General features: G+C 53.6%; 4 protein-coding genes across 4 annotated transcripts in view; 1 reads left to right on the top strand and 3 right to left on the bottom strand.

The window, feature by feature from the left end:
• Positions 1-244: 244 nt before the first annotated feature.
• Positions 245-6,622, bottom strand: MONBRDRAFT_32629 (uncharacterized protein; the record flags this gene model as incomplete). The annotated part of the gene is made up of 25 exons (XM_001746248.1): positions 245-410; positions 513-641; positions 746-888; positions 972-1,028; positions 1,137-1,185; positions 1,276-1,350; positions 1,462-1,528; positions 1,642-1,823; positions 1,944-2,009; positions 2,087-2,161; positions 2,310-2,388; positions 2,481-2,539; positions 2,647-2,768; positions 2,887-2,985; positions 4,022-4,091; positions 4,176-4,343; positions 4,426-4,463; positions 4,566-4,778; positions 4,881-4,948; positions 5,096-5,179; positions 5,256-5,317; positions 5,467-5,669; positions 5,941-6,237; positions 6,270-6,481; positions 6,561-6,622. The coding sequence occupies 25 exons, from the start codon at positions 6,620-6,622 to the stop codon at positions 303-305; spliced, it is 2,787 nt and encodes a 928-aa protein (XP_001746300.1). The 3' UTR covers positions 245-302.
• A 686-nt stretch (positions 6,623-7,308) lies between these two features.
• Positions 7,309-11,743, top strand: MONBRDRAFT_32628 (uncharacterized protein; the record flags this gene model as incomplete). Its single annotated transcript, XM_001746366.1, has 12 exons — positions 7,309-7,442; positions 7,529-7,637; positions 7,745-7,909; positions 8,032-8,226; positions 8,378-8,716; positions 8,812-9,162; positions 9,570-9,595; positions 9,641-10,147; positions 10,243-10,341; positions 10,428-10,510; positions 10,615-10,745; positions 10,850-11,743. The coding sequence occupies 12 exons, from the start codon at positions 7,309-7,311 to the stop codon at positions 11,639-11,641; spliced, it is 2,931 nt and encodes a 976-aa protein (XP_001746418.1). The 3' UTR covers positions 11,642-11,743.
• A 319-nt stretch (positions 11,744-12,062) lies between these two features.
• MONBRDRAFT_32627 (uncharacterized protein) lies at positions 12,063-13,588 on the bottom strand (the record flags this gene model as incomplete). Its single annotated transcript, XM_001746247.1, has 5 exons — positions 12,063-12,330; positions 12,412-12,515; positions 12,667-12,819; positions 12,930-13,401; positions 13,509-13,588. The coding sequence occupies 5 exons, from the start codon at positions 13,586-13,588 to the stop codon at positions 12,063-12,065; spliced, it is 1,077 nt and encodes a 358-aa protein (XP_001746299.1).
• A 437-nt stretch (positions 13,589-14,025) lies between these two features.
• The window catches only part of MONBRDRAFT_32626 (uncharacterized protein), a gene marked incomplete at its 5' end in the record, with an annotated part of 6,022 nt that continues 5,287 nt past the window's right edge, over positions 14,026-14,760 (bottom strand). The window contains one exon of the mRNA XM_001746246.1: positions 14,026-14,652. Coding sequence (XP_001746298.1) covers positions 14,620-14,652 — 33 coding nt within the window. The 3' untranslated portion in view covers positions 14,026-14,619. The remainder of the gene's footprint in view (positions 14,653-14,760) is intronic.

Genomic DNA, 14,760 nt, shown 5'->3' with positions numbered 1-14,760 from the left:
GTGTGTGTGTGGAGAAATGTCAGAGAGGTCGTGCTCTGAAATACACGAACAAGCACAGGGGCACTATCAGCAGACGCAGGTGTCGGCTCAGAACCAATTCCAGATGGAATTGATTGAGATGGCAAGGTGAGGAACACACGTGCCGGACGTGACTGTTGCTTGATATTATGTGAACGTGACCTTGAGCGCGCCCGGATTTGGTAAACGACATGAAAAGACGCTGCTTCATGATGATAACAACATTGCTTAAAAAATTGAATTGGAGGGGTCAGCGCGCCGCAAAGGGTTCCTCGTTCGGCGCTTCACGCCATAGGTGACTTGACGTGCAATTTCTTGGCCTTGAACAGTTCTGACAAGGGATCCTTGGTCATGGCGGCTCGGATCGCTCGGATCCACGATTGCATTGATTCCTGCGGGAGGCAGCATTGGATTGAATCATCAGCAAAAGCCACAATGTCATCAAGTGTGCAATCGGCCCCGTGGGTGTCCAGGCAGGCACGCCAGGACAGTACCTCGTCAGCAGCACATATACGATATGACGTGTGGCGACCTTGCACGAGCTTGCCGCTCTTCACCTTGGCCGCCTTCACATTCATCGGGCTGGCACCCTCATGTTTGTCTGGTCCAATGATAAAGCAGAACTGCGTGCCCCGGCGTGTGGCGGTGGGTGTGAGGCAGAGGCGAGAAAATGCGCCAGAACAGAAAAGTGCGCTTGGCTCCCTGCACGTAAGACTACAGAGCTCACTTGTTTCTTTGGATCCTCGTAAACGGTGAGGCTCTCCAAAGGAATGGTCCCCTTGGGCGTGGCCGACTCAGGGTCTTCAAAATAGTAGAGGCAAGAGTTGCTGAGAATAAACCAACGACGCTTCCAGGTCCTTGCCCGACCGCCTGCTCAGTAGACAGCCAAGTCAGTCAGAATCAACTCCACATCATGTCGCCGCGCCTTGATTAGCGTCAAGTCCAAAACGAACCTTCTTTCGTCAACCAGCCCGATTTTTCCGAGTTTACAAAGACATCCAAGCCCTTGCCTAACCATTTGCGCCGAAACACAGTCAATCTTCCCGCTCTTTTCAAAAGCAGCATTGCACAGGCTAAGCGCGACCGCTACGCCTGAAGCAAAAAAGACGTTGTCGTACCCTCGTCTGGAATCTGAAACTTTTCTGCCTTGATATTGTCATAGATGATCTACGACCCCAGAGATTGCTTTAGACGCCGACCGCTCACGCACGAAACCAATCACCCGACAGAAACAAAAAAGGCTTTTGACAGTCTTACCGTCAGAAACTCGGCAGGGAGATCTTCGCCCGCGTCGATGCCGCGGTTCATACTCAAAAACTGTTCAAGTGTCATCTGAAGAAGCATCGCCGGTATTTATCAGCAGGAATGGACGACAAGGAGACGAGAAAAAAGAGAAAGAGAAAAGACAAACAAACAAACAAAAGCGAGTTGCAAGCGACAGACCCGGTCCTTGATGCTGGGGTTGTGCAGGCTGGTGTTGAGCATAATGGTGGCAAATGCCAAGACATATCTATGCGTGCCAGGTCGGAATCAAGAGGCGAAGCATGCGTGTGGGAATCAGCACAGTTACTCGTAGCAGGAATTGGGCCAGCGATAGGGTTTTGGCATTCGCACAAAACTTACGCCGTGTCGGACATGCGAAACTGGTTGGGGTTGCATTCATGGTAGCGAGTGGCAAAGCTTTCCATCATGCGGTCGATCTTTTGCGACTCGCCCGGCAGTCGGAAGCTCCACAAAAAGCGGCGCAGGGCCCCGTCAAACGTGACGTGTGTAAAATCATGCAGCGAGCAAAACTCTTTCAGTACCTATGGAAACAGAAGAAGGCAGGGTTGTCCCAAAGCCGGGTCGGTAAACCAGGTGAGCGTTGCAGTTGCCCTGATGCCCTGATGCCCTATTCAGCTCAAGCAGCCCAAGCAAAATCGTACGTCCAGGTTGAAGGGTACATGCTCGCCCAAAAAGTCACCAATCTTGGCCTTGTCAAGACCCGGAGTCTAATTGATTTGAGCATGCACGATGAGCAGGATAAAATTTGGGCCCCCGAGCGCGAGATGGGCAGACTCAAACGCACAGTTAGCAGAAAAGCCGCAACTGCAGCAGGCGTCTCCTCTGGAATGATGCCGTGTTGAATCGCCAAATCCACTCCCTGAGCGCAAACAAGCAAGCCAAGACTCATGAGCCGTGAGCCGATGGTAGCTGAAATAGCTTGAGCAGACAAGCGTTGGCTACAGGAGAGAAAAAAAAAAGGCATGCCAAGACAGGCCCCGTTGTCAAAGTCAAGCGCGTCGGCAAACCTCGGCTGCCTTTTCGTTAAAGGCCTTTTTAACATCGCGGAGCGCCTGCGCCTGCTCTGGGCTTCCCTTTTGCTGGTCCCTACACATTTGGGCACGACGTTCATATTGGTGTTATCAAATTGCTGCAACTGATTTGGGACGAGAGGCACGGGGGCGGTTGTGAGAACGTACTCTTGCTCGGCAATTTCTTCGAGTTCGAACACAATGCTTGCAATCTCATCGCGCAGGGCCTGTAGGAAATCAGATTTGAGCGCAGGTTGAGATGGGACGAGGCCCGAGCCAAGTCGAGCATCAAGGCGGATAGCGCTTGGGGATGCAAGCTCGGCATCAGGCTGACCTGAATTTCTCGATCGAGCTCTAGCTTCTCTTTCTGAATAGCGGCCAAATGCTCGCGGTCTCCTTCCATGGTGGCGGTGGTGTTGCCGCGCAGCTTTTCGTTATGCTTGCCCCACTTGAATCCTGAGGATCAGGGGGGAGGCGCGACAGGATGTATCGCAGGAAGAATTCGCGCCGCACTAGTCACACCAAGGTGGGGTGACGGGGGCGACCTTGGCTCCAGATCTCGTGACACCCGGACCGTGCGGCGCACAGAATGCAATGAACAGGATCGGCCACACCCAACTACTTTTGTGCTTTAGAATGCAATCGTTCTTGAGCTGGGTGACACCAACGCTGCCTGCCGAGACATGAAAGCAGGCGTGGACACAGGGTATCAAGCAGTGAGAATCGATCCTATGACCCGCATGCCTTGCACCGTACCTCATCCCCCACCCACAACTCGCATACACACACACACACACACACACACACACACACCACAACAAAAAACAGCAAGCAGCAAGCCAAGACCACACCACGCTCAGCCAGTCACACCGCCAACCGTTCCCGCCCCGCCGACTGCCAAATGCCACACACACACTAAACGGCGTGAGAGAGTGCTTCAGTGCGGATGTGTAATATTGGTCACGCTTTGCGCTGCTTCATTTCTTTTGTGTGTGTGTGTGTTTGCTTGTTTGGCTCTCTGTGTCTCTCTGTCTTTGGCAATTGGGGGTCTGACGCTGTGTCTGGGCTGGGGCTTATAGCTGGTTCTGTCTTGCTGGTTTCGGAGAGTTTGTCCATCTTGGTGGTGTTGCATCTCTGTTTCTGTGTTGCTCGCTGGGTATATTCCCTTTGCCGCCGCTTTGCCCTCATCTCTCCGATTGAGTCCTTCTAAGCTTGAAGAAACGAAACGAAAAAAAAAAAAGTGTTTGGTCCTTCGACCAACTGATGCTGGTTTCCAATCCACTCTGCACTGCCGAGGCCGAGCACTGGCCTTGGGCTAGGCAATCATGCCAGTGCTTCCGCCAGCTTCAAAACGAAACAAAACAAAACAGTGGATGACTATCATCCAAACTCAACTCGAGGGGCGGGTCCATCAGTGCCATATTGTTCAAGGGATCGCTCACAACCTTTCGAACGATACCGGTGCTACAGGGACAAGATAGCCAGCGCTTAGTCAGATGGGGGGCTAAAAGCTTCATACAGGGCCGAGGTGCGTAATGACATGTTGCGTATGGAGCGGGCAATGTCTTGCTGTGATGCGGTACAAAGGAATAAGGCAAACATCCTTGGTGAGCTGGGCTCGTGACTCAACAATGCCAAGCCGCGAAAAATCAATCATACGTCATCGCGAAGCGGCGATTCCGGGGAGTGGTCTTCCGCGGGCTGCGCACGCCTTCGCAAAGCCGTAGCCGAGATGTGGACGGGCTGACTTCGGCTCAGCAATGCATTTAGCTCGGCATCCTATCAACTCAAGCGCAAGTTAAACCACCTGCGAGCACAGGACACGGGGGCGCACGCGAGCAAGGAAAGGGTACGAGGACAAACCGTGGGCTCTGCTCCGGCTGCCGCCGAGGCCTGCGCAACCTCCTCTTCGTCGTCGTCAATGTGAATCTCGGCGTCCGACGGTACGTCATCGTGGTCATCAGCAAGCATCGCCTCTAGGAGGAGCGCCCGCGCATTGGGTGCGGCCACTACCTCCTGATCAGCCATCAGCTAGCGGCAGAGGCACAAGGGTAAGAAGAGTACATAAGAATGGTGCAAAGCCCGCTGGCCCGGCCCGTTTGTTGCAACGTACCCGCATGGATGTTGATGCCGTGCGGCTGCGGAGACTGCCTGCAAGCCACGAACAATCGCAAATTTTGTATTACATGTTAGTACCCATGCGTGCCATGAGAAGGCCAATGCTTCTCTTGCTCCGTGCAGATAGTAACCAACCTGCGCTGGAAGCCGTGAGCAAACCGTCGTCGGAGGGCTCGGTCAAGCTGCCGTCTAAACGAATGTTCCGTAGCATACGCTCCACATTGGCGTTGGCCACAAACAAGCCATCTTGGTGACGCCGCGAAGCCCGGGCCACGACGGCCTGGCCCACCAAGTCACTCAGCGCTTCAGTGCAGCCAGCGTCAACTGCGTTGGCGGCGCATTCATAGGCTAACATTGCGATCATGGTGCGTGTGATAGGTTTTGCAGATTAGAATGGCACCGCACTGAAACCGGCTCAGTCCCACGGCAGCAAAACGCACACCCACCCACCGATGCAAAGCACTTCGGGGGGGACCGAGGCTGCAGCCCCCAGCGCGCTGGGATTCGTTGCATTTTCTCTATCACAAATGCCCAAAGAAGAGCGTGTGAAAGTCGCCAGTGAGCCAGGAGCCCTTTGCGCACACCAGTCGCCCCGGTAGCTTAGGCTGCGGTCCAGGTCTCAATACAGGCAAGTTTGACTTTGATCAGGAGAACAAACAGCGTACTCGTCATGTAGCATGGCTTGGACCTCCATCAGGAGGTGTCGTTGCAGGCGCGTCAACATGTCCAGCTGTTGTTGCTTGTAATGCCTGCCACGGTTGCAGTCAGCCATTTGGGTGAGCGGGAAGTATTGCAAGCTGGAGAAGCATGGGCAAGGCCACTGACTCGATTTTGAGCATGGTAGCGGCTTGGTAGTCGCGTAGTTGCGAGATGAGAGGTTGAGCCAGCTAAGGAGGGCAAACAAGCGGGCGTTTGGGGTGAACGCGAGAGGCACGATGAGTTGGTTGGTGACAGAAGCCGCAAAGCCGGCAAGAAAGCGCCGCTGGCACGGCGGGCAAGAGCGTCGAGAGCAGAATAAAAGTTTATACGGACTGACATGGGGGTTATTGTGCAAGGCAACGGTCAGGTTGGCACTGGCCGTCGTGTTGTCAGCTGCGTCAACGGCAGGTGCTTCACGTGCCGCTTCGGCGTCCATCTCGACACCGCTGGCTGGCACATGTTGGCGCAGGAAACGTTGAAATTGCGTTGTGCGCGCCAGCTCGCTCGTGTCGGCCTGACGGTTCGTTCGTGGCAATCGGCCTGTGGGATACATCGAGCATGAACAGCGGTGGTTTCAAAGAGCAGGAGAGGGAGAGAGAAGGGTGTGTGTGTGTGTGTGTGTGTGTGTGTGCTGCGAGCCAGGGTTGTGGCAAGCAACCGGAAACATTGCATAGCCACTTTGACACACAATGCGCTGATGGTTCACAAACAAATAGAACAAGCGAGGCGAAGAGAGGGCAAAGACAGGGCGACCATTCATTCACTCGACCCATGAAGAGGAGCAAAAGTCTGATCAAGGGAGGTGACGCACCAACAGTCGTGGCCGTAGTCATGAGCTGCTGCTGATAGGCAGCCACACTGGCCGTCACGACGCTCTTGGAGCGTGCCCGCGTCTCGACCTCATCCGCGCCCACACTGGCCGGACCCAGCGCCCCAGCTCCCTTGCCCCGCCCCGATGTCGTTGCCGGCGTCAAATGATCAAACATGGCCACTTGCGGTGCCTTGCTCAGCACGCCCTCCCCCCTCACAGCTGGCAACGAAGACGCCATCCCCTCCTCACCCTCCGCTACCCCGGCCACCGCCGCCGCCGCCGCCGTCCTGTTGAGCTCTGCCATCGTGAACATCAACAACAACACACACTGAAAAATAGAAAATTGAAACCAAAAAGAAGAGAGAGAGAGAGAGGGTGTGTGTGTGAGAAGAGAGAGAGAAGAGAGTAGAGAAGAGAGAGAGAGTGTGTGTAGAGAGAGAGAGAGACAGTTTCAGAGAGAGTCTCGAGATTTTGAGAGAGAGAGAGTGTGACAGAGAGTTTTGAGAGAGAGAGAGAGAGAGAGAGAGAGATGTGTGTGTGTCTGTGTGTGCAGTGAAAAACAATCGAGATAAGATTAAAGGGGTGAGTTTATATACAACCTGGCTTGATGCTACACAAACCTCATATTGTACTGCATGTTCTTATCAATACCTCTCAGCATAAAGTTAGCCAACATATCCATAATCTACATTAACTCCCAAAGAAAGCATCAACAACTACCGTAGTGTCAAAGCACACCTCTCTTGTCATCATTTTCCAACTCGACGCGCGCGCACACACACACGACAGAAAAAAAAAAAAAAAAAACGGCAGCCGAGTTCGTGTCGTGCCGGGGCTGGACTGCGTCGTATTCTATGCTCGACACTGGGACTGGGCTGTGTGCTGGAGGTGGGTGATGTGGTAAAGCCCGTTTTTGGCTTTGTTCCAACGGCTTTGAGGTGGTGGTGTGCTATTTGACTGTTTGGGAGCGTGGAATGAGTGTGACGGCCGCTGACCCCAGACCTCGTGCCTCTTGGTGGCAGACGGACGTTCGTCTTTGGTGCGCTGCTCTAGCAGGTGGTCCAGTTCTCAGATCCTTGCCTATTCCTGGTGGTCAGCTGCTGGGGGCCACCAAGCATATTGAGCGACCCTCGTCTTCAACGTCGCGTGGCACGGCGCTGGCGCTGGCGCCGCTGCCATCGCCAGCCTCGTCACCATCGTCACCACCCGCCCCCTTTTGAGCGCTTTCCTTCTCCAAGCACCCTGCGTTCCATGCGCCCGCGAGCAGTGTACCAAAGGCCACTTGACGCATTTACATACTGCTTTCTGGCAGCCTACAAGCAAAGAGTGTGGCTGACCCGCTGGCAGTGATCGTCACCGTCAGCAAACATGGTTGACCTTGTCACAAGCGTCGAGGCCCAGGTGGCTTGTTTGGACATGCAGTTGCATCTCGTGGAGCTGGCTGATCTGCCCAACACCAATGCTTGTCACCGCTGTGGAAGCCGATTCGAAGCCCACTCTCGGTACAATTTCCTCCTCCACCCGTCCTTACTACTTTGTGTATATGTCCGGACCGCTTCCTCATCTGAACCGCGCACGCCTCGGATAGCCACATCTGCAATTCATGTCGCTTTCACGTCTGCCACAACTGCTGCAAGCGTAAACTCATCGATTTTGCACATTATGATGTGTGCGATTCATGTTACGCTGTCAACAAAGTACGTCGGCCCAGAACCTAACATACTCCCATCCCTCAGATCACCCTCAACCGTGATTAACCTCAACCCCCGCGCGCCACCCCCCTTACCCGATAATCGTGTTCTAGGATCGCAAAGACTTTCTTCACGATTTCCCCTACGAGTCGCTGCCTCTGATGGGTGGCATTTTCACCAAGCGCGGTGAGCACCGTCGCAGTTGGAAGCGTCGGCGCTTTGTCATCGACACCAATGGCTTTCTCTCTTATTTTGACGAATATTTGGACGACCTCAAGGTTTGGCCGGCCATCTTGACAATCTTGCTATCTGCAAAAATTACTCATTATCAAGCCAATTCTCTCTGACTCACTGACCTTGCAATTGGTGCTTTGTCCTGCCGCTCCTCCCTCCCACGCAGCGGGTGGTGCCCCTCAAGGCTGTCAAGGGCTTTTATGTCGGCAGCACCTACGACACACGGGTGAAGTGGCCCAAGGACGCCGTCTCGACACAATGCGTCTTTGTTGAGCTGCCCACACGTCGCATGGAAATCGTTTTCCACTCTCTCTATGAGATGCTCCATTTCCGCTTTCTCGTCGCGCTCTTCAGCTCGGTGGTAGGTGCAATTGGTGGCCTTGCAGATGTGGCGAGGGGCTGGGCGTGAACAAAACCACAACTGACCAGTGTGCGCTCTTTGTTTCCATCTCTCATTGAGCCGGTTTTTGCAGTGTTTGGGCTGTGGCAAACGCTGTTTCTCGCGCGAACAGGTGGATACCTGCAGCGCTCTTGACGGCGGTGTCGATGCGCCGAGCCGCGCTCGGCAGTTGTTGGCTGCGCATAACGGCAATCCTGAAAGCAACAGCGATGTTCCCGCTCTGCCAGATCACACAAATGACCGTAACAGTGACTCCAGTGATGACTTGGCTTTCAACGCCGCTGGTTTGGTGCTGATCGAATGCCATGGCATCGTTCTACATGCCGACCATTACGTCTGTACGCGATGCGGCCTTCGCTTGCAAGAACCCTTTGTGGTGGTTGGCAAGCTTTGTTGCGAAAAGCATGCCCAAGAGGCTCTCATCGAGCTCGACCTTCCCCCGGAAACCCTTGTGGGTAATCTTGCAACACTCGTGTGAACTTTTTTGTTTGTCCTAACAATGGCGCTCTTCACTCGGATCAAATGTCCCTTGTTTGCCATCTTTAGCGTTGCTTTGGTATGGCTCATCCACGCCCTCTTTTTGTTTTGGTTTCTCAGGAGGAATGGCGCGTCGACCCAAACTCGGTCACGACGGCTACCCTGACAGACTTTGTCATGGCTCAAGATCGGGGTCTGCTGAACAAGGTCGATGCCATCCGTGAGCGCATGATTAGCTTGCAAGCTGATAGGGTCGAGGGCACGACTGCCGCCACGCCCAGCCTTGACACTCCAGTTCTCACTTCAAATGAGAGTGAGAAGGTGTGTCTCCCAGCATCGACTAACCACAACTCTGAAGCACCCGACTCCGTCGCACCAGGCTCCGAGCTGACGGGTTCTGCAGATAGCGGTTCGAATGCGGTGCGTTTCACCTTTTTTTTTTCTTTCTCATTTTCGCCTGGTTGACCCTCTGTCTTTCCTCTCACATTGATTCCTATGCATGTGCTTTCCCTTACCCTACAACTTCAGGACCTTGCCAAATCGCGCAATGCAGCTCAGCGACCAGGTCAGGGCGGCTCATTACCAATCCGTTTTTTTTTTTTTCCAAGACCTTGTTCTCTCTATGTGCGGGCCGAGACTTATCTCACGTGTGTATTGTCATATGATGCTCTGCCCCGGTCTGGTCTAGACTCGATGGTTCAAAGCATTTTCAATGGCATTCTCAGCTTAGCTCTTGATGATGTTGTCACGGATCGTGCGCAAACGTATGACCGCATGCACCTTTTGCTTTTTCATTTTTTTTTTTTTTTCCATTTCTTATTTCTCAGCATCCCAATGTCTCCCAATATGTGCGGTAACACTTGTGCTCACCCCTTCATTTCTTGCTTGCTAATCGCAGCGAGCGCAAGCGGCGCATGAACTTGGCTTTGGATTCGGGACAGGTCACTTTTGAGATTGTCGAGCACCAACCCGCGCACTTTCGCGAGTTTCGGCAACAGTTTGGGTTTTCAGATCAAGATTACAGCGACAGCTTTGCGACCGTTCCCGTCGACCTACTTGCCGCAAGTGGGGGTCGTTCTGGATCCCTGTTACTATTCACGCAGGACAAGCGCTTTATCATCAAGACGCTGCCGCGCGATGAATTTCAGGTCCTCATGTCCATCTTCGAGCGCTACAAGGAGCACCTCCGGGAGCACCCTCACTCTCTGCTATGCCGCTTCTGTGGCCTCTACGAAGTCGAGATTGTCAAGGGGTCCAAAAAGCAAACACAAATCGTCGTGGTCATGGAAAACCTATTCGCCCGCGACCCCAACTTGACCTTTCATGAGAAGTACGATCTCAAAGGCTCATTTGTCAACCGTGCGACCAACTCTCGGGCTGGTGTTCGCAAGGACATGGATCTGAGGTATGCTTCATGGACGGTGGACAGCAAAATATTTTGCAGGCGTGGTTGTAGACGTGGATACATTTCATTGTGGCTTATTTGATCGAACGTTCTAGGCGCAACTTTTTCATGTCAGAGTACCAGAAGAACTCGCTGGTTACACGCTTAGCGCACGACTCGCTCTTTCTTGAATCGCTCGGCATTATGGATTATAGGTATGTTGTCTGCAGGGCAAGCCCAGGCGAGAGCATTTCTGTCTCACTCTCGCTCTGTGCTTGGATTGTCATGAATCGCTGTTCAGCTTGCTAGTCGGGATCCACAACTGCCGCGACGATGGCATGTGCTGTGCTGAGCGTCGGCCAAAAGAAATTTCTCCCGATCGCGGTGCGTGCTTGCTTGCCTGCGATTATCTCACTTTGACGTGGTCAATCATAGCGGTGTGGTTCATGGTGTCTTGTTTTGACTATCTTTGCTTGCAACTTTCGTAGACGAGCAAAGCCAGGCTGATACACTCAAGTGGGGCGTGCGGGGCCGTGGTCCTGATCGTCATCATCCCGAGAAGGAATCCGTATTTTATTTTGCCATCATAGATATTCTTCAACGCTGGAACAGTTCAAAGGTATGCCATGGCAGCACCGCAACTGTCGGGCCAAGAAGTGGTGACTACTGTCTCCGAAAAGGGTTCTCCTCATGTGCATATGATCATGTTGCGTGCGTTTGCAGAAAGCGGAAAATTTTCTCAAGGTCCATGTCGCAGGAAAGAATGCTCAGGGCATCTCAGCCATTCATCAGACACAGTATTGCGAGCGCTTTCAAAAGTATTTCAACTCGATCATCTGTGTTCAGCGGCAAAAGTCCCGCTCGGCATCAACGACAGTGCACAGCTCTGCTCCACCTCCCGAAGCGCTTGACAATTCTACCGTTTCTGCCCCAGCGGTCATGCAGGAACCGTCGACACTCAAGTCAACCATTCCACCTTTGACGGCGCACGCTGAGCAGGACGAGGCAGAAGCGGAAGTTCGAGAGGCGTTGGGCGATTCTGAGGTTCAAACGCAAGACCCGCGAGTCTCCGATGCATCAACGACATCGCGTGCGCAACCAAGTTTGATTGAGGTCGAGGCGGGGACTCAGTCCGATGTTGGGCAAGGCGAAGGTGACATAGCCGATTCCGACCCTTTGCCGCCCAAGCCCTTGGCTGAGGAACCTGCCGAGGAACCTGCCGAGGAACCTGCCGAGGAACCTGCCCCTCCACCAAGCAAGGTGGGCCGTCCTTCATTTTCGCAGCGAACATCTGGAGATTGGGTGAAGGTCGACATGCTGGCTTCGGTTTCCACCCCGGCGACTGCAGGTTGCGATGATCAAGATCAAACCAAGGCAGCACCTATCCAATCTGCGATGGCCGATGTGGATCGTGACCCACCGGCAGGGATGGTCGGCACCAATGATGCGTCAATACAAGAGGCCACGCCGAGTTGCACCGTCATCAATGCCGATGAGACAGCGGCCGAGGCATGACATCGTGCTCGTGCATGAGCGCATGGCCACTTCGTGCGTCTAAGGGTCCTTTTTGTAAACCAGTAAAGCGATGTGTGGACAAATGGGCCAATTGATGAGACCAAATTATTTTTTCCTCTTCCTCTCTCTCTCTTGACAGGAAAAAAAGGACATGGCATTGCAGTCGATGAAAAGAATGTGGACAACAAGGTGGCTAAATTTCTGCGTTGGGGTGCACGCCTCAGGTGGCACCCTGGTAACTACTACAACACACTATGCGCCATGTCGAGGGTTTCGAGCTGGCACACGATAAAAGACCATAACATGAAGACGCAACCAGCCTTGAAGGTGCAGAAGCGTCAAGGCGTGGGCGCACGCACAAATATACAGGCAAACACATGTGAAGCATAGAAAGAACAAGGATACACGCCGAACGAGCAAACTACAAGATTTCATCACCGATGAAGCGGTTGCCTTGCGAATCCTTGCCGAGGTACTCGTAGGTTTGCTTGTGGATGACGGCAAAAGCATCGTCGGCGGCCCGGGCATCGCCCTCGAGGGGGGAATATTCGCTGTTGCGAACGCGGGCGCTTCCCATGGCCTGCTGCAGTACCGAGATCCATTTGTCACGCACGTCCATGTTCGTACACTGGCAGTGGATTGTGCGCGCGCCGGTGCGCGAGAAGGGGGTTTTGGCTTCAAAAATAAAACTATCGGCAGGACAGATGCCGGAATGAGCGGCGGCGTAGACTGTATGGGAACAACGTGGCAGGCTGGATAGACGGACGGACCTCTGATCACCGCGGGCAGAGATGTTTTTGATGTTATCCATCTCACAGGTACCCAGCAGCTCGCCTCCTTCAACTGTGTAATATGACAGGCCTGCATCGGTCATCTGTTGCACGAGCCAGAGGTAAGGTCATTGAGTCCACTTTCAAGTCAAGGCATAGGGCACGGGACCGAGGCACGGGTCATAGGGCAATGGCAATGGAAAAAAGAAAAGCATTTAAACGCGTCGGGCTGAGGATAAGTTCGGTGGCACGTACCCGAAACCAGCGGGTTCGCGAGAGGGAGCCAAAATTCTGAAGCTTTACGAGTGCCCCCTCAATGTACAAGTGTTCACCAGTTTTGCTGGCTTCGGCTTCGTTGTCTCCTTGATGAACGACGCCCAGCGCAGTCAGCCACTTGTCATACTTCAACTATAGTTCCACCGTGTCACAAAACCCCCAAAACGCATGGTGAGAAGGATGGAGCCATGGATACGAACATGCAGGCAGGCGGCTCTGCCGACGAAACCACGTGAGCGGACCTGCGGGGTGCGGGCTTCGAGGACCATTTCAAGCTGCTTGCTCGCGCCAAAGGGGCGAGTGGTCTTGATGGTGAAGCGGGGACCATCGGTGGAGAGGATGTCCGCAATGGCGTTGCGCTCAATGTACGCGATCAGTTGTCCAGCGTCCTCGGTGTAAAAGGCCAGGTAGTTTTTCGTCAAGCGAAACCAGCGCGTGCGATTGCGGGCAAAGCCACGAATTTTGCGCAGGTATCCCTCGGCCACCAGCTGATCGCCCACGTCTTCCATGCGCATGCCCATGGGACAGATGGGGTTGGCGAGGTCTGATTGCAGCTGAACCGCGTCGTCATTCATCGTGCCGGCCCGTTGGCGCTGCGTGGCCGCGCGCGCTCGTTTCGGCTCGCCCGTTGACAGAGCACTGTCTAGCAACGTCTGGTTTGCCACCAAAGCACTCATCCTGGCGGTGCAATCGGTTTCAAGCCGCCTCGATCGCCTAGACAGGGGATACACAGACGATCAAATCAGCCCGAACGCACAGACGACATCAACGGTAAGCTGACATGCAGAAACGCGAGAGCGTGCGTGCGACATGGCTCGAACCCCCAGTGCCCATCGATCGCCCACACACACACACACACACACACACACACACACACACACACACACACACACACATTCATCCCCCCCAACCGTCACCGCCGCTGCCATTTCCATCTCTCACACACACACACACACACACACACACACACACACAGAGACCTCGTGTGTCATGCTCCTTCGATGTGCCTTACACTTGCTTGTAGACCTCTTCTTCCCTGCCCAACGTTCTTACTTACGTTACGGAGTGCGAAAATGCAAAGACGAACAACAGTGAAAAGGAAAAAGAAGAGAAAAACTTTTTTCTTGAATGTCAGCGTGTGTGTGTGTGTGTGTGTGTGTGTGTGTGTGTGTGTGTGTGCACGTGGTTCAGTTCGCGTTTCATGCTGTGAATTTTTGAGAGCAGTTGTCATGAACAAATGAAGGAGGCGGGGGGGGGGGGGAGGTGGTTCGTGCACCACGCTGACTCGAGTTGGTTGCCTTTGAATGATAACGCTAGCCTGGGGCACGGAGCGACTTGCTCATTCTTCATCGATTGCAGCAGGCAACGGCCATGAGGAAAAAGACTTTCAAGAAGCAAAGGAAGACAACAGGTAGGTCATGTGACAGCTCGGGTAGGCCGAGCAGGGTCCAGGTCACAGAAAAAAGGAGAAAAACAAGGGCCACTACGGGTGCAATAGAGAACCAAGACAGGGAAAGGCCACAACAAGAGCACATACGAGACAAGATCGGGTCGGGAACAAGACATGCAAAACACACCCTTCTCCGAAAGTAGCGTGTCAGAGCGCACGCACACAAAAACATGATACAAGGAGGTAAAGGTGCGTCATTATAGAGACGCGACGGGCATGACGACGCTCTACATAAGAAATGAAGAGAAAACATGACACTCAAACGATACAGCCCCAGAGGCGCGTCGGTGCAAGTACTCGTACACTCGCAGAAAAGTCGGATGTCGCAAGCCCGCCCGCATCACGACGCCTCCTCGCTGTGAAACAACAACAAAACATTCGAGCAGAAACAAACAAGAGGAGCATCACCTCCAAAGTCTAATGTCCTTGGAAAGCATCCGACACTCGCTCCATCATTTCTTGATCCGACTCAATATAAGGTTTCAGCTGGCTTTGGATGTTAGCATCCGCCTGAGAAAAGGAAAGGGAGGCCACGAAAGAGGCAAGAAGCAACCAGAGGCAAGCAGTGAGGGTCAAATTTGCAGGAAAAAAAAAAGGGGGGGGGGGGGGGGGGGGGGGGGGGG

This window comes from Monosiga brevicollis, genomic scaffold (genome assembly GCF_000002865.3).
Source record: "Monosiga brevicollis MX1 MONBRscaffold_12 genomic scaffold, whole genome shotgun sequence".
In the NCBI taxonomy this organism is placed as follows: Eukaryota; class Choanoflagellata; order Craspedida; family Salpingoecidae; genus Monosiga; species Monosiga brevicollis.
Note: the sequence above shows the minus strand (reverse complement) of the source record. Positions and strands in the feature narration are given on the sequence as shown.